The 20,839-nt window shown below is 50.4% G+C and overlaps 1 protein-coding gene across 2 annotated transcripts; it reads right to left on the bottom strand.

The window, feature by feature from the left end:
- Positions 1–4,048: 4,048 nt before the first annotated feature.
- On the bottom strand, positions 4,049–18,239 carry LOC125431882 (folate receptor alpha-like). Of its 2 annotated transcripts, XR_007244355.1 has the most exons (6): positions 18,132–18,239; positions 14,595–14,741; positions 13,172–13,360; positions 8,953–9,088; positions 4,991–5,824; positions 4,049–4,876 (listed from the first exon to the last, which is right to left on the bottom strand). XR_007244355.1 is itself a non-coding variant. In XM_048495074.1 (5 exons), exons 2-5 carry the CDS (start codon positions 14,649–14,651, stop codon positions 5,556–5,558), a joined length of 651 nt encoding a protein of 216 aa, XP_048351031.1. In that variant the 5' UTR covers positions 14,652–14,741; positions 18,132–18,239; the 3' UTR covers positions 4,049–5,555. The 2 variants fall into 2 exon arrangements, 1 of the variants encoding a protein (XP_048351031.1); XM_048495074.1 differs by having other exon boundaries at positions 4,049–5,824.
- Positions 18,240–20,839: the final 2,600 nt, after the last annotated feature.

The raw sequence follows: 20,839 nt of genomic DNA on the forward strand, positions 1-20,839 counted from the left end.
GCCCCTTCGGCACGTGCAGAATAATGCACTTTCAATGCACTTTGCAGCTGTGCAGAACAGCAAGATCCACTTGCCAACAATTGTGAAAGTGGATTGAAAGTGCCTTATTTTGCATGTGCGGAAGGGGCCTGATATTAAGAAGGCCCAGCAAAGACTGTACTATCTGAGACTTTTAAGGAAACAACAACTGAATGGAAAACTCCTGGTGTCCTTTGACCGCTGTGCTATAGAGAGTGTCTTAACCTACTGCCTCTGTGTATGGTTCTCCAGTTGCACAGTGGCAGGTAGGAAGGCGCTCCAAAGGGTGATCACTACTGCACAGAGGATTATCGGCTGCCCTCTCCCCTCCTTGGAAGAACTCTATAATTCCCCGAAGCCAAAAGAAAGCCGAAAATATTCCCGTCTCATCCAGCACACTCTCTTTTTGAACTGTTACCATCCGGCAGACGAGACAGGTCTATCAAAACTAGGACAAAGAGGCTTAGAGGCAGCTTCTACTCTAGAGCTGTGGCTAGGCTGAACTCCGCGGCTTCGTGTTGATGTGTTTGGGGCTGTGTAGGGACGGGTGGAGGAAGGGGAAAGTGAGGATGGGGGATGAGTCTGACATTGTGTGCATCGAGGAATGCTGCTGTAAATTTCGTTGGGCGTGCACAATGACAATAAAATGCTTATGCTTATATTGCATGAGCCTCTCCACAAGCGCTCTCCAGCAACATTGAGAGAACAAAGGGTTGCATGCCTTTGAGCAACGCTGAGAAAAGAAGCCCTTCCTAGCTCACAGCCATTCATGTGATAATTGACATTTCAGGCCATGCACTCCTTAAGCAACCTGACTAAACGGATTTGGGTTTAAAACCTCTAAGGCAGCAGCTAGAAAAACCATCCCTGCAGGATCTTTGGCAAAAGGTCAACAGGAGGAGCAAAGGGACGACATCGCCATCTACTGGCCAAGCGCGACATTGCAGGGGATAAATTGTGAAGTCCCAGAGCGGCACCGCAGCCACAACCTAACCTCCTGCAACAGCGCTACCTGGTGGTTGAGGTTAGAATTGGAACCTTTCCAAATTAAAGAGTTTGAATATGTCAGGCAATTCTGACATTAGGGGAGGCTGGGACGGAAAGCCAGTAGCCACTGGAGGAAAGCGCAAGCAGACTCCCGTGCAAGCAATGAAGGCGCAACTTTGGAAGACCTGCACTACTCCGATTGCAAAGGCACGCAGGATTCCACCCCACTAATGCCCCTCCCCTTCCCAACCTCTGCTGCCCCTGATATGGACAACTACCGTGTTTCCCCGAATATAAGACAGTGTCTTATATTAATTTTTGCTCCCAAAGATGCGCTATGTCTTATTTTCAGGGGATGTCTTATTTTTCAGTGTTCTGTTCGTCGGGCATGCTTCCAAACAAAAACTTTGCTACGTCTTACTTTCGGGGGATGCCTTATATTTCGCACTTCAGCAAAACCTCTACTATGTCTTATTTTTAGGGGATGTCTTATATTCAGGAAAACAGGGTAGTTTATGATGTTTTAAGCCATTGTATTTAATCATACAAGTTATATGAGAGCAATTCACTGGGCACCAAGCACTTCAGAAGCTTACTTTAGTTGGAAGAAACTAAACTCATGGGGCAGCCCGACACGGAGTTTTCCAGGTGGTTTGGGAAAACAGGGCCCCACCATGGAGATAAGGAATTAGCAGAAGCTCACAAATACAGATAAAAGAACAAAAAAATAGGCCCTCCTTCCAGGACACACAGTGCTGACTCCAGGTTCCAGAGCTTGTGTTGGCCGAGTCGATACACCTCAACTTCGAAGTCCTCCCGTTCCTCCTCAAGACAGCTTGTAGCCGACTCGATGCATCTCCGCTGGAGGCTGCAGCTCAGAGGGCGGGACCACCTCCCTGCGCTGCGTTCCGATTGGTTTCTGAGTCCCCCGTTCTGCGCATGCCCAAAGCTTTTCGTGCCGCCACGAGTCTCCCCTTCTGCTCATGGGCGAAATACTTAGCTGTGATTGGCTACATGGCAGAGTTGAGTCGACAGAGATTCTGCACTCCGTCGGCTTCAGCTCGGGCACAACCCGAGTCCGCCAGTCGACTCAACTCCCCAGTAGAGCTCAGAAATTCAATGGCGAGAGGGAGGTGAGTCGTGAAGTCAGACCACGGAGATCCCCGGCGCTTTTCACGCCTCTGTGCCGGGAGGGACTTCGGGTTGAACTCCCAGAATCAATCTTAAGGTGGACTCCGACAATGGGAGTGGGAAGGGAGCCATGTAGAAACGCGGATGTAGTTGTTTGGTACAAAGAAACCTTTTGCGCAAGGTGTTTTTTGACTCTAAAGTGCTCTCACCAAATATGGGAATGGGCAAGGTGTGGTAAAAGGTGGGCTGAGATGACCAGGTCCGTACGTCTTCTTGACTCAAACCAATGGTCAGAAGACAAGGAGGGATGTTTTGTAAGAGGGTATAAATTATGTCACGCAAGCAACAGCCCCTTTGAACCTCCTCCCTGTGGCTAACAGAGGAGAGTTCCCTCTTCTGCGCAGAATGGAACGAAAACGATAAATCTCTGAACACTGAAGAAGCTTTTGGAGGGTTATTTTTGTAACCGGTCAGAGCTTTCGACTCTGTGGACAGGGCCTTTGCCCCTGTGCCTATCAGCTACACGTTCCATCCCCAAACCTCCAGGAATTTCTTGGCCTAGAGCTGGCAACCCTTCGAGGCACCTTGACAGCCCTGCCACAGGCGCCGGGGAAATTCAAGGAGCCGTCACCAGGCTGGTACACCAGGGAGGCAAAGACACGTCGGTTCCTTCCAGCCAATGACCAACCCTTTCCCTCTTCTCCAAGGCTGCAGAACATCATGAGCCAGGAGGACTGGACCCAGGGGCGTACCTAGGCAAACTGGTGCCCGGGGACAAAACCTGAGTTTGCCCCCCCCCCCCTTGCATATGGGCAGTCACCCTCCCCCACCATGACCAAACAATGATTTTTTGCACCAGCTCACAAAACACCTCCCACTCCCAGCAAAACATACATGGCTCTCTCCCCACCAACTCTTTTCCTAATTTCCTAATCACAACAACCCTATGAGGTAGGTGGTTAGCCTGAGAAACAACTCCAAGCCAGTGCAAGAGGGTATTAAGCATGTAAATCTCTCACAAATCACCCCCAGCAAAACATTGACCAAACAAATGTCAGCATCATCTCTCACAAAACACCTCCAGTGGAATCCACCCCCAAACAGCATCACTTTCAATGGTGTTTAAACTAGGGAGCTCAGACTGACCGAGAAATTCCTGACGGAGTGTTGCTGTCTGCTGGGAGCAGTTAGTTCCCTACGGGGCTGGCAGCCCCTCAAGGTCCATGACCGTGGCCAAATGCCAGGCCAAGCCATTAACCCTGGCAGCTCTATTGGCACAGCCGCTCCTAACCCATCCTATGCCCCCAACTGCCTTGTGAAGGCCAGCGACGCCGATGTGGTACCAGATAAGTTCTCATCACAATCCTGCGACTTCCGGTTACCAAAGAGATGAACTCCAGGGCTTAACTGTGCCAGTGCTGGAACTGAGAACCAGTTTCATAAGAACATAAGAACAAGCCAGCTGGATCAGACCATCTAGTCCAGCTCTCTGCTACTCGCAGGGGCCCACCAGGTGCCTTTGGGAGCTCACCTGCAGGAGGTGAAAGCAATGGCCTTCTGCTGCTGCTGCTGCTCCCGAGCACCTGGTCTGCTAAGGCATTTGCAATCTCAGATTAAGGAGGATCAAGGTTGGTAGCCATAGATCGACTTCTCCTCCATAAATCTGTCCAAGCCCCTTTTACAGCTATCCAGGTTAGTGGCCATCACCACCTCCTGTGGCAGCATATTCCAAATACCAATCACACGTTGCGTGAAGAAGCGTTTCCTTTTATTAGTCCTAATTCTCCCCCCCCCCCCCAGCATTTTCAATGGATGCCCCCTGGTTCTAGTATTGTGAGAAATATTTTAGTATTGTGAGAAATATTTCAGCGCTTAATGACAGTCCTGTGTAGCATTTTCACAAACAATAAACTTCCACAGAGACAGCAGCAATCTTTATTTTCATTTCCAAGAGCCACGTGCAAAGTTTTGCAGGGACTGAGAGGTGGAACAAACACAAACCGACATGATGCCCATAGGCATTTTTTTTTTTACAAGAACACTGAAACTGGTGAAGGCTGTAAGAAGAGACATTAAGTAGAGCTGGACATTGTTGATAACTTCCCAAAGGTAGGCAATTCAGCTCGATTTCGCCTAGGTTTTGACCAAGAGGAACAGTAGATCTGTCCTCTCTGGTACATCATGTAGAAAAGTGATTCCATGTGGATTCAGCTACTTACCAAAATACAGAACAGTTCTTAGGGACAGAGAGTCAATGTCTTGGGTGCGTGGGTGGGTGGGGGGAAATGGTTGAATAGAACAAAACCCTTCGCCACTGGTCAAGCAGAGCACGGAAAAGACAAGAGTTCAGAAGTGTAGAAAGACAACTCTCAATACATCGTGCGGCAAAGTGATTCTGTGCGAATTCAGCTTACTAAAATGTGCCACAGCTCTTAGGGATAGAGAGCCAAGGTTTTGGGTGACTGAGGGGAAGCGGTTGAATGAAACACAACCCTCCACCACCGATCAAGCAGATCGTGAAAAAGAAAGTGATCGGAAACACAGAAAGGCACGTGCAAGTCAAGTCCCAGAGCAAGAGAGAAGCTTTCATTTAAATGACAGGTTATTTGTACCCAAAACAGAATTAAGCAAAAACCTAAGCAGCAGTTGGGAACGAAGACTGCCTGAGAACCAAAACTACAGCCTTTGAAGAAGTCTTCAAGGTGGCCACCGGGGCAGTCTCTAGGGCAGGGATGTCCAACTCTGGTGCTTCAGATGTTCATGGACTACAATTCCCATCAGCCCCTGCTAGCATGCTAGCAGGGGCTGATGGAAATTGTAGTCCATGAACATCTGAAGCACCAGAGTTGGACACCTCTGCTCCAGGCGTCGAGGGGTAAGCACACAGAGAGCTGTAAAAACCCAGAACGACATTATCACCCGTGGGAGGAGAAGTCCTCACCCTTTGCATGAGTTTCTATTGCCAATTCTCTGGCAGAGAGGTCTCCTATTTTGTGGCTCTGTCCCAAATCTCCCCCAAATTTTGCCTGGGACATAAGGTCAGTTCCTTCTCATCCCTACAACCAAGGGGCTCGTGTGGATCCGGGTATTCTGTCCCGTCACTCGGTTTACACTGTGCCCTTCGCCGAGGTTATCAGTCAGCAACGCGGCTTCCCATCAAAGGCCCAAGGCTTGGGAGGAGAAACAGGAAGAAGGCAGAAAAGCCCGAAGCAAATTTAGAAGAAAGGTATTTAAAAATGCAGATTTCAGGTGCTCAAGTTTTAGATCGGCAGGGTTCCGTTCCTGGGAAATCCACAACAGAAACGTCCCTCCCCTCAGATCCGGCCCCACTCCAGAGGAGGTAGATGTTCATCGCAAAGGATGCCGGTGATACTTCCCCTGGGCGGAGGTCCAAGGAGCGCAGAGTCCTCTTGCTCTGCTCACTGCACGGCCAGGAGCACAGGAAAGAGCAAAGCCAGGGGGAGGCAGGCCGCTAGATCCTTCCCTGCTCTGGAGTAGTACTTGGCCACCGCCTCGTTGGGATTGCCGTCATTGGGATCGAACCACATCTGGATGCAACGCCCGCTGCCCCTCGGGAAGGTGGTGTACTGGTAAGAGTTGGTCCAGATCTTCTCACACAGATCTTTGGGTTGAGGAAACACCAGGATCCACGGCCGGCACGGACTCCCATGGGGGCACTCGTTTGTTCCTGGAATTAGAAGTGGCAGCCAGTCAGAATTCTCCTTGGGTGCAGTGTGGTTTCCGGGCTGTCTGGCCGTGTTCTAGCAGCATTCTCTCCTGACGTTTCGCCTGCATCTGTGCCTGGCATCTTCAGAGAATCTGATAGTGGAATATATATACCTGTGAGTAAAGGTCAATAGGTGAGGGCATCTGAATAGGAGTAGCCTGGCAAGTGAGTAACAATGAAGTGCAGCATGTGAGTAACAATGGAGATTAATAGGTCAGGCATCTGAATAGAATTAGTCTGGCCTTTGTTCCCTTTGAACAAGACTACTACTAGTAGTACTTCTACTAGTAGTAGGCCAGACTACTTCTATTCAGATGCCTGACCTATTGATCTTGCTATCTTCATTGTTACTCACAGGCTATACTTCATTGTTACTCACTTGCCAGGCCACTCCTATTCAGATGTCCTCACCTATTGACCTTTACTCACAGGTATATATACTCCACTCGCTTTCCTTTCCAACTATCAGATCCTCTGAAGATGCCAGCCACAGATGCAGGCGAAACGTCAGGAGAGAATGCTGCTAGAACACGCCCATACAGCCCGGAAACCACACAGCACCCCAGTGATTCCGGCCGTGAAAGCCTTCGACAATACACAGAATTCTCCTTCTTGGGTGCCAGGGCTAGAAAGGTGCACGGTGGATTCAGAGAAAGGCAGAGGATCCCAAGAGGAACCAGAGAGCCTGTTAAGAAGCCGCCCTGGCTTCCAGATATACTGTAAGAATCACAAGTCCATGGATTCTTCATGAACGGCCAACTGAACTCACGTGGGGTTTGCAGAACACTGACTTGGGTCTGGGGGGGCGGGTGGGGAGTGGTGTGCGATTAATTCTCTTGGTGTGTATTTTAAGCTTCATAAACCAGCCAAGGGGAGGGGCGATTTAATCCTTCCTTTCCCGGCAGTGGTGTACCTAGGCAAACTGGAGCCCTGGCCAAAACCTGAGTTTGATGCCCCTCCATGGGCGGCCACCCTCCCCCACCATGACCAAACAATGATTTTCTTCCACCAGGTCGTTACAAAGTCACCATCACATTATGGAACATGCCTGCTGTCAGGGGTGCGATTATTAAGATAGCAGCACCAAAATTTCAGAGTATCTTCGTGAGACTCTACTGATGATACCACCCAGGTTTGGTGAAGTTTGGTTCAGGGGGTCCAAAGTTATGGACCCTCAAAGGTGTAGCCCCCATCTCCTATTAGCTCCCATTGGAAACAATAGGGGATGGGGCACTCCCTTTGGGAGTCCATAACTTTGGACTCCCTAAACCAAACCTCACCAGACCTGGGTGATATCATCAGGATAGTCTCCCGAAAAACCCCTGAAATTGTGGTGCTGCTAGCCTAAAAACTGCACCCCCTGCAGGCCTAAAACGGAAAAAAACACTGAAAACGCAAAACAATCCCACAAACGAACCTGCATTTTTGGCGCCCACCACAAGGGGACGCCCTGGGCAACTGCCCACTTTGCCCAATGGGAGGGACGCCTCTGTTTCCTGGGGTTCCCAACGTCCAGGTCAGACTTGGACAGCGCACAGAATTACAACTGATCTTCGCTCGTGCCCGACAAAGGGGTCTGCCTCTCTCGAAAACTCATACCCCAAAAAAACTTGTTGGTGTGAAAGGGGCCGCTGGACTCGAAACTAACTGATCTCCGGACTACTGAGAGCAGATTCCGTGGAGAACACGGCTGCTTTGGACAGTGGAGTCTATGAAGTAACACCCCACTGAAATAATTCCCCTCCCCAAAGACCACCCTCCGCTCCAAACCTCCAGAAAGACGCCAACCTGCACTCAGCAGCCCTTCAAGGGTCTGCAACCTGCGGTTCTCCAGATGCTCATGGACTACAATTCCCATCAGCCAATTGGCCATAGTGGCAGTGGCTGATGGGAATTGTACTCCATGAACATCTGGAGAGCCGCAGGTTGCAAACCCCTGCTCCAGATCCTCCAGGTCGGAATTGCCTCCCCACCAAGGGATTAGTATCTGTCTTAAAGGGACAGGAATGTGACAAGCATCCCTCGATCCCCAGATAGAGGTCAGGGAGGGACAATTTCAGCCAAGGGGCAGCAATTAGGTTGTCCTTTCCCTGCCTGGTCTTCTCAGCTGGCGATGCCTGGGATTGAACCAGGGCCAAGCCGATGAACCCACAGAGATGCCCCTTAAAGTAGGCCATGCCAGGTGGACTGGCAGCCGCTCCCCAAAGTCGCGAGTCAGAGATCCTGTTGTGGACTTTTTCCGGGGCTGACTGGCCCAGAGGTGTACCGCCGCCCCCCGTGTTCCCCTTACTTACTTACAGGGCCAGGAACCTACTGTGGGCGCGCTGGGCAGCCGTCATGTGATCCAATGGAGGTCGCCCAGGGTCAGTGGACCCCCCATGTTCCTCTGGCAGATACGCCACTGATCGTTGGCCATTTAACTTTTCAGGGAATGTTCCCAGCGGCCCTGAAGGAGCCCCTGGCAACCCGGAGCTAAGAGAGCCAAGTCCAGCAGTTTCACTTAGTACTGCAGGGGCTATTCAGCCTGGCTCGGGCCGGGTTCACTGCAACTGCCCTGCCCACCCCTGTCTTTCTGCAGGCCAAGCACCAGCCGCTGAGCAGGGGGGCCTCCACCCACAAACCCCCGCGGCCAGCCCTCCCCTCCCTCCAGAGGTGGGATCCAGCAGGTTCTCACAGGTTCCCGAGAGCAGGTTACTAATTGTTTGTGTGTGCCGAGAGGGGGTTACTAATTGGTGATTTTGCCACGTGATTTTTGCCTTAGTGACGCCCCTCCTCCTCCTCAGCAGCAGCGCGCAGAACTGGAAGCAGTCTAGCAGGAGGTGCACCGGTGTGCATGGCAGCCTGCGCCTGCGTGCATTCGTTTCCCGCCCAAGGACCGGCGCAGCGGCTGCGTCCTTGCCACAGCCCCGCCCAGGAATGCCCCGCCCCCTGAATGCCTGGCCACGCCCCCGTCGTGCCCCGCCCAGCCCCATTGGCGCTACACCACAGTTTAAATCTCACCCCCATGGGAACCTGTTACTAAAATGTTTGGATCCCACCACTGCCTCCCTCCCCGCTGTAGCCGAGCAGCCGCCCCAGGCCCGCCTGACCGGAGGACCAGTCCCATCCTTTGTGCCAATTCTCTTTGCAGGTCATCTGGTCTTTGCAGTCCTGCCACCAGGTCTCGCAGTCCTCTTTGCAGAGCGGCACGTTCAGGATCCTCTCGCGGCGCCAGGAGCTGTCCACCTGCAAGCAAGGAGCGCGCCAGTTACGGGTGGTGTTGCCGACTCGGGGCTCAGGGAAATTCCGGGGGGGGGGGGTTGGGGGCGGAACCTGAGGAGGGCGGGGCTTGGGGAGGGGAGGGGGGTCTTCAGGTGTCACGTCTCTCTCCATCCTAGTTAGTTAGTCTAGGTTAGGAAACAGTGAAGAAGAAGAGTTTAGATTTATCCCCCACCTTTCTCTCCTGTAAGGAGACTCAAGGGGGCTGACAAGCTCCTTTCTCTTCCTCTTGTGAGGCAAGGTGGGGCTGAGAGAGTTCTGAGAAAACTGTGGCTAGCCCAAGGTCACCCAGCAGGAATGTAGGAGTGCGGAAAAAACATCTGCTTCACCAGATAAGACTCTGCCACTCAGGTGGAGGAGTGTCAAACCCGATTCTCCAGATTAGAATCCACCTGCTCTTAACCACTACACCACGCTGGCTCAAGGAGAAGGAGGAGGAGAAGGAGGAGGAGAAGGAGAAGGAGAAGGAGAAGGAGAAGGAGGAGGAGGAGAAGGAGGAGGAGAAGGAGGAGGAGAAGGAGGAGGAGGAGAAGGAGGAGAAGAAGGAGGAGGAGGAGGAGGAGAAGGAGGGGGAGAAGGAGGAGGAGAAGGAGGGGGAGAAGGAGGAGGAGGAGAAGGAGGAGAAGAAGGAGGGGGAGAAGGAGGAGGAGGAGAAGGAGGAGAAGGAGAAGAGGAGGAGGAGGAGAAGGAGAGGAGGAGGAGGAGGAAGGAGAAGGAGAAGAAGAAGAAGAAGAAGAAGAAGAAGAAGAAGAAGAAGAAGAAGAAGAAGAAGAAGAAGAAGAAGAAGAAGAAGAAGAAGAAGAAGAAGAAGAAGAAGAGGCTGACAATCTCCTTGCCCTTCCCCCCTCACAACAAACACCCTGTGAGGTAGGTGGGGCTGAGAGAGCTCTGAGAAGCTGTGACTAGCCCAAGGTCACCCAGCTGGCATGTGTGGGAGTGCCCAGGCTAATCCGAATTCCCCAGATAAGCCTCCACAAGCTCAGGCGGCAGAGCTGGGAATCAAACCCGGTTCCTCCAGATTAGATACACAAGCTCTTAACCTCCCACGCCACTGATGCTCCCTACATTAGGAAACTGTGGCCATTTACGCACTAGTGATTCCCTGGGGGTCTGTAGTTTTTCGTTCCAAAGCTCCCCACCTGCACCTTTCCTCTGGGGCAAAGTGTAAGGGAGACCACTACCCCTCTCCCCACTTTTTTTTCCCTTCCGGCCTATCGCCTGTTGTGGGCTGGCAATTACTCCCTGCGATGATCCGGGAGCCTTTCCACCTAGGGGCCACCTGACGCCGGGTCATCACGCACTCCCTGGAGAGGCCAACCCAGCCCTCTGCTTCTTGGAGTCCTAAGTCACGCCAGTTCTGCAGGGGCCTCCACCCGGAGCAGGAGTCTTGGGCCAGAGGCAGATGGAATCTTTTAACCAATCGGAATGGGTACAGGGCCTCGCCACTACTGCTGCCTCTCAGAGATGTTCGTGGACTACAAATCTCATCAGCCCCTGCCACCATGGCTACAATTAGGTTGCAGGTTACAGGACCCCTTGGAGGGCCACTCGGTCTAGCTCATGTAGCTCGGGTGATTTTGGCCCAAACTGGGCAGACGACACCACAGGAGGCAGCAGTATGAGGGCGGTTAAGAGCAGGGTGTACTCTCTAATCTGGAGGAACCTGCTGGTTGGATTTCCCAAACTTCTGTGCCTGTCTGCTCTGGAGCTGTGGAGAGGCTTATCTGGGGATCTCAGATTAGCCTGTACACTCCCACACATGCCAGCTGGGTGACCTTGGGCTAGTCACAGCTTCGGAGCCTCCCCCCCCCCCCCCCCCCCCACCCACCTCACTAGGTGTTTGCTTTCGTGAGGGGGGGGGAAGGGCAAGCGTGTAAGAGATTGGTCAGGCCCCTTTGGAGTCTCCTGCAGGAGAGAGAAAGGGGATATAAATAAGCAAACGCTTCTTCTTCTTCACTACTGTTTGTAGCCCACTATGTAGCTTAAAAAATTAAAAAGTTGGGGTCCAGTCCCTTCTTTCCTGGGGAGAGAGAACAGTGCAGGAAGAGCCCCTCCCCCTCTCACACGGCATCTCCCATGACGGTCACAGGGATCTGGAATCGTCTCGTTTGGTCCTGAGTCTGCCTCCAGGACGGAGCTCGAAAGTGGTACCAGCACCTCATGGGCCACTCCTTTTGCAGTGGCGTGGGAGGTTAAGAGCTCGTGTATCTAATCTGGAGGAACCGGGTTTGATTCCCCGGCTCTGTCAGCCTTGAGCTGTGGGAGAGCTTATCTAGAATTCTAGATTAGCCTGTGAACTCCCCACACACGCATGGCTGGGTGACCCCTTGGGCTAGCTCACAACTTCTCAGAGCTCTCTGCCCCCACCCCACCTCTACAGGGTGTTTGTTGTGAGGGGGAAGGGCAAAGGAGATTGTCAGCCTCTCTTGGAGTCTCCTGCAGGAGAGAAAGGGGGACATACATCCAAACTCCTCTTCTTCTTTTTAGCATCTCCAACTGCTCTGGCAACTCTGAAGTTCGTCTGGAAAGATCTAGAGGTGGGATCCAGCAGGTTCTCACAGGTTCCCGAGAGTAGGTTACTAATTATTTGTGTGTGCCGAGAGGGGGTTACTAATGGGTGATTTTGCCACGTGATTTTTGCCTTAGTTACACCCTCCCCTTCAGCAGTAGCACGCAGAACCTTGAAGCAGCTCCTAGCAGGAGGTGCACCAAGCGTCAGGGGCAGCCCTCACGCCTAAGGGGCATTCAGAGCTCGGGCTGCAAGGACCAGGCATAGCCGAGCTGCTGCAAGGCCCCAAGCAGCCAGCCCCCGCTTCCAGGGAATGCCCCGCCAGCCTGGGAATGCCCAGCCACGCCCTGCCGTGCCCCCCCCCTGCCCAGCCCCATTGGCGCTACGCCACAGTTTGAATCCCACCACCATGGGAACCTGTTACTAAAATGTTTGGATCCCACCATTGGAAAGATCCCTCCATTGAAGGAAATGATGACTTTGGATTTATACCCCTCCTTTCCTGTAAGGAGACTCAAAGGGGCTTGCAAACTCCTTACAAACCCCTTCCCTTCCTCTCTCCACATCAGACACCTAGTTCGGTAGGTGGGGCTGAGAGAGTTCTGAGATTGGCCTAAGATCACCCGGCAGGCTTCATGTAGAGGAGCAGAGACACAAACCCCATTTTCCAGATCAGAGTTCACTGCTCTTCACCAGTCTGATGACCGTCAGCCAGTCACAGTTCTCTCAGAACTCTCTCAGCCCCACCTGCCGCACAGGGTGTCTGTTGTGGGGAGAGGAAGGGAAAAGGAGTTCGTCAGCCGCTTTGAGGCTGCTTGCAGGAGAGAAAAGCAGGGTATAAATCCAAACTCCTCGTCTTCTTATGTGCCCTTTTTTCCTGAATGCCTGGGAAAGGCTTCCCAATGTGCTCCGTCCCAACCAGAGGTGGGACCCAGCAGGTTCTCACCAGTTCCCGAGAGTGGGTGACTAATTATTTGTGTGTGCCGAGAGGGGGCTAACTTGGGTCCAGCCTTTTCAAGTAGGGAAATCCCATTCGGTCCAAAAAATCATCACAGTCCCTGTTGTTTCCTATGTGGCTGGTTAAGCGAAGGGTAGAAAACGGATCATTCTCCTCGCTTGGGCTTTCGTTTTAAAAACATATTTTTTAGAAATAGGGATTCAAGTTCCCTTGTTTAAGGAAAGTCTCCTTCTTTGGATGTCTAGAAACAAAATTAAAGTGCCTTTGAAGAAGTGTAGAAGTATCTGACAGGCAGTCCAATTAGAGGGAGAAGGTCGTTGTTTCTTGCTGGCAGCAGACGCAGAGGGACTTTGCTGGAATGAGTTTAAATTATGGACAGACAGAAAGAGAGACCAGGAAGCTGGAAATTAGGAACTTCTTTTACAGTAAGAGTTTTTAAGCAGTAACAGATAAATAATTAATGCCACGCCCCCCAGAGATGCCTCGGCCGCACTTCCGTCGGGTGTACCACTGCTTTGAATCCCACCACCATGGGAACCTGTTACTAACATTTTTGGATCCCACCACTGGTCCCAACACATACCTGGTTAATCCACGGCCCCAGGTTGGGTGAGCATTCATACAAGCAGGTGTCCTGGATGAAGTGCCGCCGGCATTCGTCTGACATGACACCGCAGTGGTTCCAGGAGAAGTTGTACAGGTAGGACGTCTCGTTGTGAGCAGCCAGGCTGGTGTTTGCCGTGCAGCAGGAATTGTTCTTCCATGGCGAGCACTGTGGGAGCAAGAGGAGGGGGGATTTCTGCTGGGCACCGCAGGCCAGCAAGCACCGAGGAACCACCGTGGCGTAGTGAGGAAGGTGAGCCCGCCCAGCACCCAGCTCCTTCGAGGGAAGACGGATTTGGCACACCAGCTCACACTCGGCAAGGCGGAAAGTTCTCAGTTCCTTTGAAAGGCAGACACTGGCAGAAAGAGTCCTTCAACTTTTTCTCTTGGAGTGAATCTTATTGGTGATGATTATATCACATTTCTTATATTTGCGGAGTTTGCGCAATAAAGAGGCAGTTGCTTACAGTAAATAAGCATAAGCATAAGCATTTTATTGTCATTGTGCACGGACAACGAAAATTTACAGCAGCGTTCCTCGATGCCCACAATTTCAGACTCATACCCCATCCTCACTTTCCCCTTCCTCCACCCATCCCTACAGAGCCCCAAACACATCAACACGGAGCCCCGGAGTTTAAATAAAGTTTACTAACTATAAAAATAGGGAAGGGGAAACTTGGATACAAAGACAAGAAAGTCTCTTTTGAACTGGCTAGCTCAGGGGTCTGCAACCTATCCCTTAAGGCAGGGGTGGGCAATTATTTTTTCCATGGGGCCGCATAAGAAACAGAAAATATTGTGGAGGGCCGGGCCAAAGGCAGTGCAGGATGAGGGTGCTTTTTGGAGAAGCCAGCTGCAGGAAGCCCGAAGTGCAGCCAAGGCAACCCGGACTTCGCGTGGAGACTTTCATGTTACCCCCCCCCTGAAGCCCTTGGTGCACGTAGACCAGTCAGGTAATCCATTTGGGCTAAATGTGGGCCCGTGATGGGGCCGATGATAATGCCCAGGGAAGTCTGGCTCCTTAAGGTCTCTGGGCAGTGTACAAATTAAACAGACAGATCCCTATACCTCAATAAAAGAAATAAATTACATTCCAGTTAAAGCAACTTAAACATCCAATATCTCCAACAGCACAGATCTAGTCAACAGTATCAGCAATATCAGTAGCCCAGTCTTATGGCAGTCAAGTAATTCAGGTGGGAAAGAGTGTATGGATCTCACCTCACTGGCCGGCCTCACCAATATTATTATGATTATATTCTGATTATTGATATTGTCATTTAGCAGCTGTTGTTCACCGCCCTGAGCCCTTTGGAGGAGGGCAGTATATAAATCTAATAAACCAAACCGTACCAATGGCAAGGAGTGGCTCAGGGCCCAAGTTTGGGCTATGCCCCTACCTGAGCATGCAGCGCATCTTCTGGTCCAGGCTTCTCTTTCTGATGTTTGGCGCTCATGCACACATTCAGCACAGATTCTCTAACCGCCACACCACACCAAGACACCAAACACGCTTCAGCCCACAGACACCGGGGCTTTACCTCTGCCTACAAGGAAGTGCGAAGAAGCAGCAGAAACTGAGACCATGCGGAACTTCTCCTGGTTTGTCAGATTACGGCACCCGACACGATCCCACAGGTGAAGAGGCAGCGGTTGGAGCTCCCACGCACAGTGCCAAAATACACAAAAACCAGAGCATCGCACTGCACGGCTCCAATTTCCAGAGAAAGAATGCAACCCCCGGTTCTTGCCACGTTGGCAAGGCAGCCGTTTCAGCGATGGGCTGCCTACAAGACAAAAACCACAGCTGGTCCTTATGGAGGGCTTTATGGAGTCCAACCACATCATGTTTTCTCTTCCAGGTATCGTGTAGTATGTATTTAGCGCGGTGGTGGGTAATCCAAAAAAAATTTTGAAGTAACAGGTTCCCCCACATGGTGGTGGGATTCAAAACAGTGGGCTTAGCCAGTAGAGGCTGGGTATCCAGGGCCATTTACAGAAGTGTGGCCTGGCATTCCAGGGGCTGGGCATTAATAATTTCTCTGTTACTGTAAAAAACCTCTTACTGTAAAAAAAAAAGTTCCTAATTTCCAGCTGCTGTATCTTTCTGTCCATAATTTTAAAACTCATTATGGCAAAGTCCCATCACCTGCTGCCAAATAGAAACAACTTCACTTCCTCTCATTGACTGGGTCTGTCAAATATTCACTTAATACTTTCTAAATAATTTTTGTTTCTAGAAATCAAAAGCATAGAAGGAGATCTTTCTCCTTCCAAATGCAAGGAACTCTAACTACATATTTCCAAAACATGTTTTAAAACAGCCCAACAGGGGAGGAATGATCCCGCTTTTCTACCTTCGCTTAACCAGCCACAGAGGAAACAACAGGACTTGATGATTTTGGACCTAATGGAATTTCTAATGGAAAAGCTAGAAGCCCACTAGCAAACCCCCCTCGGCACACAATCTTCAATAATTAGTAAACCCACTCTCGGGGAACTGAAGATTTGAGGAACCTGATGGATCCCACCTCTGTACAGCCGTTGTAGTGGTCCTGGAATGGTACCTGGGAGGTCCAGAATGAAGTTTCCCCACAACACCAGGTCTCTTGGGCTAGTCAGTTGTTGTCTTTTCTTCAACCAAAGTTGCTGCTGTGATCTGGGATTGGGAAACTCCTAAGCCAGGATCTTGGAGAGTAGAATGGACTCAGGAATCTTACCTAAAAGCTTTTAAGTCATTTTATCCGGGAAGGGAACTCATCTCTCTGGTTGTCTGGGAACTCAGTTGTAAGCATAGGAGATCTCAGGCATTCCAAAGGCACACCTGAAGGTTGGCAACAGTATGGTCTGTCTGATGCAACTCACAGGGCTGATGTAGGATAAATGTCATGTAAATCACCCTAAGCCACTGAAAAGAAGGTCAAGATACAAGTCTATAGACAGAAAAACCTTCAGATATGTGTATGTAGACTTGGTCCCTGGCTAGTAGTAGTAGTAGTAGTAGTAGTAGTAGGAGGAGGAGGAGGAGGAGGAGGAGTTTGGATTTATCAATTCAATCCCAACAAGCCCTTTATTGGCATATTACAAGCACAACAATTGATAAGAAATACAGTCTCCAGTTAAAAGTGAATAATAATAAAAACTTTGTATATTGTCATACATTCAGTTTACAAACTTCTGACAAAAACTTTAAGCCACTATATAGGCAACAAATGAAAATCCTGACAGTTTAAAAGCATAACTACTTTTATCTGATTCAGTATATAATCAATCATAGAGTCTATAACTTGGGATAACAAACTGGATCGGAGTTCCTTTGATATAAATAAGCAGTTCTTCAGGAGGAATGTGGCAGGGTGGAATCCAGCTGTCCTATGCTACAGGGGACAGAACCTTCTTATCAGCTTTTGGAAGACCTTTTAAGTCTTCCTCTATGTAGCGGAGATGGCATGATGTTAAATCTAGCCAGCATATAGGCCCTCCTGTGTATGGGGTTGGTAGCGATTGTTAGATCTCTCTTCTGTGAAGGATGCTGCATTTCTTGACTATTAACTAGTGTGCCAATGTGAGAAGAAGAAGAGGAGCTTGGATTTACACCCCACCTTTCTCTCCTGTAAGGAGACTCAAGGTGGCTGACAAGCCCCTTTCCCTTCCTCTCCCCTCAACAGACACCTTGTGAGGCAGGTGGGGCTGAGAGAGTTCCAAGAGAACTGTGACTGGCCCAAGGTCACCCAGCAGGAATGTAGGAGCACAGAAACACATCTGGTTCACCAGACAAGCCTCTGCCACTCAGGTGGAGGAGCGGGGGAATCAAACCCAATTCTCCAGATTAGAATCCACCGGCTCTTAACCATGCTTGTTCTCCAATCAGTTCTGGTCAACAGTCTCTCAATTTGAGCTCTCTACAGGAATCCCAAAAGCAGGAACCTCAACAGAGCAGCTGCAGAGCCCCCCACCCCAAATGGCTCTTTGAGTGTTAAAGGTTCCCTACCCCTGGTCTAGGAAAAGGGGCAACAAGAGACAATACAGATAAGAAAGAAACAAGGCCCTAGTTCATTCTGCATCAAAGAACCAGATGCTGACATCTTCCAATAGGGACTTTGGACAACCCCAAATGTTTTGGGGAAAGGGAAAATCTCCACCTTTCTGTATGATTGATTGATGATGTGGCCGTTTTGGGGTGTATTCTTTTCTGCCATTTTGATGTAACCTGTCTTAATGCTATAAAAGTAAGAATGCACTGGCTCCTCTGATACCATCTTGCCCGTTGTTGGCTGCATAAAAATCTCTTTGATTTTATTCTGTATCGGCTTGAGCTTTTTGAAACCTGGCAACTCTAGCAGCAGCCCTTGCCTTTTAGCCACCTCTGGTCAGATGCCAGGACCCTTGGAGGCAGAAGACACGCCAGCCCCTTCCTTCCGCCAGAGGCCCCCTCCACTCTGAGCAGCAGTGGCATAGTGGTTAAGAGCAGGTGCACTCTAATCTGAAGAACTGGGTTTTGATTCCCGCCTCCCAGCCTGAGCTGTGGAGAACTTATCTGGGAAAGTAGATTAGCCTATGCACTCCAACCTGCACGCCAGCTGGGTGACTGCCCACTGGCTAGTCCCAGTTCTTCGAGTTTCAGCCTCCCAAGCTCCACCTCTACACAGGGTGTTTGTTGGCGGGGAGGGGGAAGAGAAAGGAGATTGTCAGCCCCTTTGTGTCTCCTTACAGGTGAAAAAGAGGAGATATGAATCCAAACTCTTCTCCTCCTCCTCCTGCCACAATTGTTCAGCTGCACCAGAAAGCAACACAAACAGCCCTGGTTCTGAGCACCGACCCACTCTGCATTTCAAAACAGCTAACACAGCAAAACCCTTTCTTTCCAAGAGCTGGACGCTCTTTGGGTTTGGAAGCCACCTAGGGCCAGCCCCTGCTGTTGCTGCTATCCTACATACCTGCACACCTGAGCTGTCCTCCAGAAAACCTGATGAGCACGGAAATCCTCCGTTCCCCAGGATGCTTTAAGAGCAGATCCTCTCCAGGTGACGATGAGGGAGGCTGACGAGGCCCAGCCAAGCCCCGGAGCTTTAAAGGAGCTGCTCGGAGGGTTTGGATTCTCTGCCCAGGAGCCGGGTCCAAAGAGCAACCGAGTGGCCTTTGCTCTGTTGCTGCCAGAATCAAACCCGGTTCTCCAGATCAGAATCCACCTGCTCTTAGCCGCAAGACCACGCAATCAAATAGCACGAGGGATCGAATATGGACGGCAATGCAAGTAGAAGTGCAAAGATTAGAAAAGTGCAAAAAAGTTTCCGAGATCCCGTGTCAGTCACACGCACCCTCTTTTAAAATTGGGACACTTTCGGCCCTTCTAACTGCTCATTCTGTTCTAGCCAATTGCAGAGAGAATTCACATTTGGAAGATTAATAATAGAATTCGCACCGTTTCCTTCCTTCGAGAGCCATTGTGGTGTCGTGGTTAAGAGCAGGTGGATTCTAATCTGGAGAACTGGGTTCGATTCCCCACTCCTCCACCTGAGTGGCAGAGGCTTTCACCCGATGTAGACCAGATGTGTGCTCTCGCACTCCTGCATTCCTGCTGGGTGACCTTGGGCCAGTCACTGTTCTCTCAGAACTCTCTCAGCCCCACCTGCCTCACAAGGTGTCTGTTGAGGGGACAGGAAGGGAAAAGGAGCTTGTCAGCCACCTTGAGTCTCCTTACAGGAGAGAAAGTTCCTTTTTACATAGAGGATTGACACTTGAAAGACTCATGATGGGTTTTCACATCAGCCCTGTGCAGTGGTGGGATCCAAAAATTTTAGCAACAGGTTCCCATGGTGGTGGGATTCAAACAAGTGGCGTGTAGCGCCTATGAAGCTGGGGCCCAAGGGCACGATGAAATTAGCGGGCCGGCATTCCGGGGCGGGGTAATAATAATTTCTCTGTTCCCGTAAAAACTCTTACTATAAAAGTTCCTAATTTCCAGCTGGTATCTTTCTTGTCCATAATTTAAACTCATTATATAGTAAGTCCTATCAGTTTGCTGCCAAATAGAAACAACTACTTCCTTCTAATCCTGGACTGCCCGTCAAATAATTTACACTTCCAACACTTAAGTTTGTTTCTAGAAATCAAAAGAAAGGAGACTTTTCCTAAACAAAGGAACTTGACCATATTTCTAAAACATGTTTTTAAAACAGCCCAACAGGAGAATGGAATCTCCGCCCTACAACCCACGAATTGCAGTTTGAAACAAAATGTCTCTGTTAGCCTGGACCCTAATCCAGATTTCCTTAACGGAAAACAGGACCCAATTAGTAGCCCCTCTTGGCACTACAATACTGTAAATAATTAGTAACCCACTCTCTCGAACTGGTGAGAGAACCCGCTTGATCCCACCTCTGGCCCCCATGGCAACTGGATTGATAAACGCAGACCCTCTTTGCCTGACCATGTATTACGTGCCCAAGTGAGCCATCCAACCCTACTTAGCTTTCAACCCCTGAGGGGTGACCGAGGCTAGCTTGAGCCATTTGGTCCAGGCGAGGATCACTTGTATACCCCTGCTTGCCCTGATATGCCCCTTCTCCAGAGGAGTCTGAAAAGTGGATAGATCAAAAGAAGAAAGCCAAGACATCAATCAATCACTGTAAGTTCACACCTGCAGTCATGGCAATCTCAATCCTTGGGTGATTATTTCCTGATTTTCAAGTAGTGCTCCATCCTTTTTCCTGATTCCCTTTTACAGGGGTGGGACGACAACAAAGGGGCCATTTTGTGTGAGGTCCTAGCAGGGATCTGTCACAGGGAATTTGGCTGGGACCCATGTAACACTCCAGATGTTCATGGACTACAATTACCATCAGGCCCCCTGCCAGCATGGCCACCATTAGGTGGTAGGGGCTGATGGGAATTGTAGTCCCAGTGAACATCTAGAAGAGCTGAGGTTGGCCACCCTAGGACTACTGACACAGGAAGCTGGCTGGGATGAGAGACAGATGGAGTTGGCCAGCATGGATCTGCTGATGGGAACCAGAAAATGCCTGGGACTGAACAGGGGGACTAACTAAGGCTATGTCTAAGCACGTTGCAGAGGGCGGGAGCGAGGGGGAAAGGCCAGGTTGCAGTAGTGCCTGAAGAGAGTGTGGTTGCGGGTCTCTGACAGTGAACTGGGAGGAGAGACAGAAGCTGGACCAGGTTGATAGCGGAGTCAGAAATGATTTATTCCATTTCTGATCTTGTTTTTAAATAAAGATGGAACTATGTTTTATTTCTGTATAAGTTAGGTAGGAACAAATTGTATTAGGTAGAAGGTAGGAATAGAAGCTAGATTTAGTATTTTAGGTCTGCATGGAACCTCCTTGGCTCAAGGTGGCAGGAATCCACCCTGCTCCACCACCTGGGCATGTCCCTTTCATTTGTAAAACCCCTGAATGCATGTTGGACAAAGGGACCCCGAAGAAGCGCCTCCATCTGCCTTAATCCCACCAGCAGGCAGATAAGGGTGCCTTCGCCACTGGTTTCGCTTCCCCGACCCTGGGCACCCGGCTGACTCTTTTGTGTTTTTCCGCCTGTACCTAATGTTACCTTCTCAGCCTCTACCCTCGCCAAGTTGAAATTCAAAGAAGAGACTGCTCCAATCGACTCTAATTGGTTCCTAAGTGTA

Source organism: Sphaerodactylus townsendi, linkage group LG04 (assembly GCF_021028975.2).
Source record: "Sphaerodactylus townsendi isolate TG3544 linkage group LG04, MPM_Stown_v2.3, whole genome shotgun sequence".
NCBI classification, from domain to species: Eukaryota; Metazoa; Chordata; class Lepidosauria; order Squamata; family Sphaerodactylidae; genus Sphaerodactylus; species Sphaerodactylus townsendi.

Coding starts and splice junctions, on each gene's coding strand:
- LOC125431882 (XM_048495074.1), bottom strand. CDS start 14,651: ATGAGCGCCAAACATCAGAAAGAGAAGCCTGGACCAGAAGATGCGCTG. Junction 13,361..14,594: donor AAGATGCGCTGCATGCTCAG/GTAGGGGCATAG, acceptor TTGCTCCCACAG/TGCTCGCCATGGAAGAACAA. Junction 9,089..13,171: donor TGGGGCCGTGGATTAACCAG/GTATGTGTTGGG, acceptor CCTTGCTTGCAG/GTGGACAGCTCCTGGCGCCG.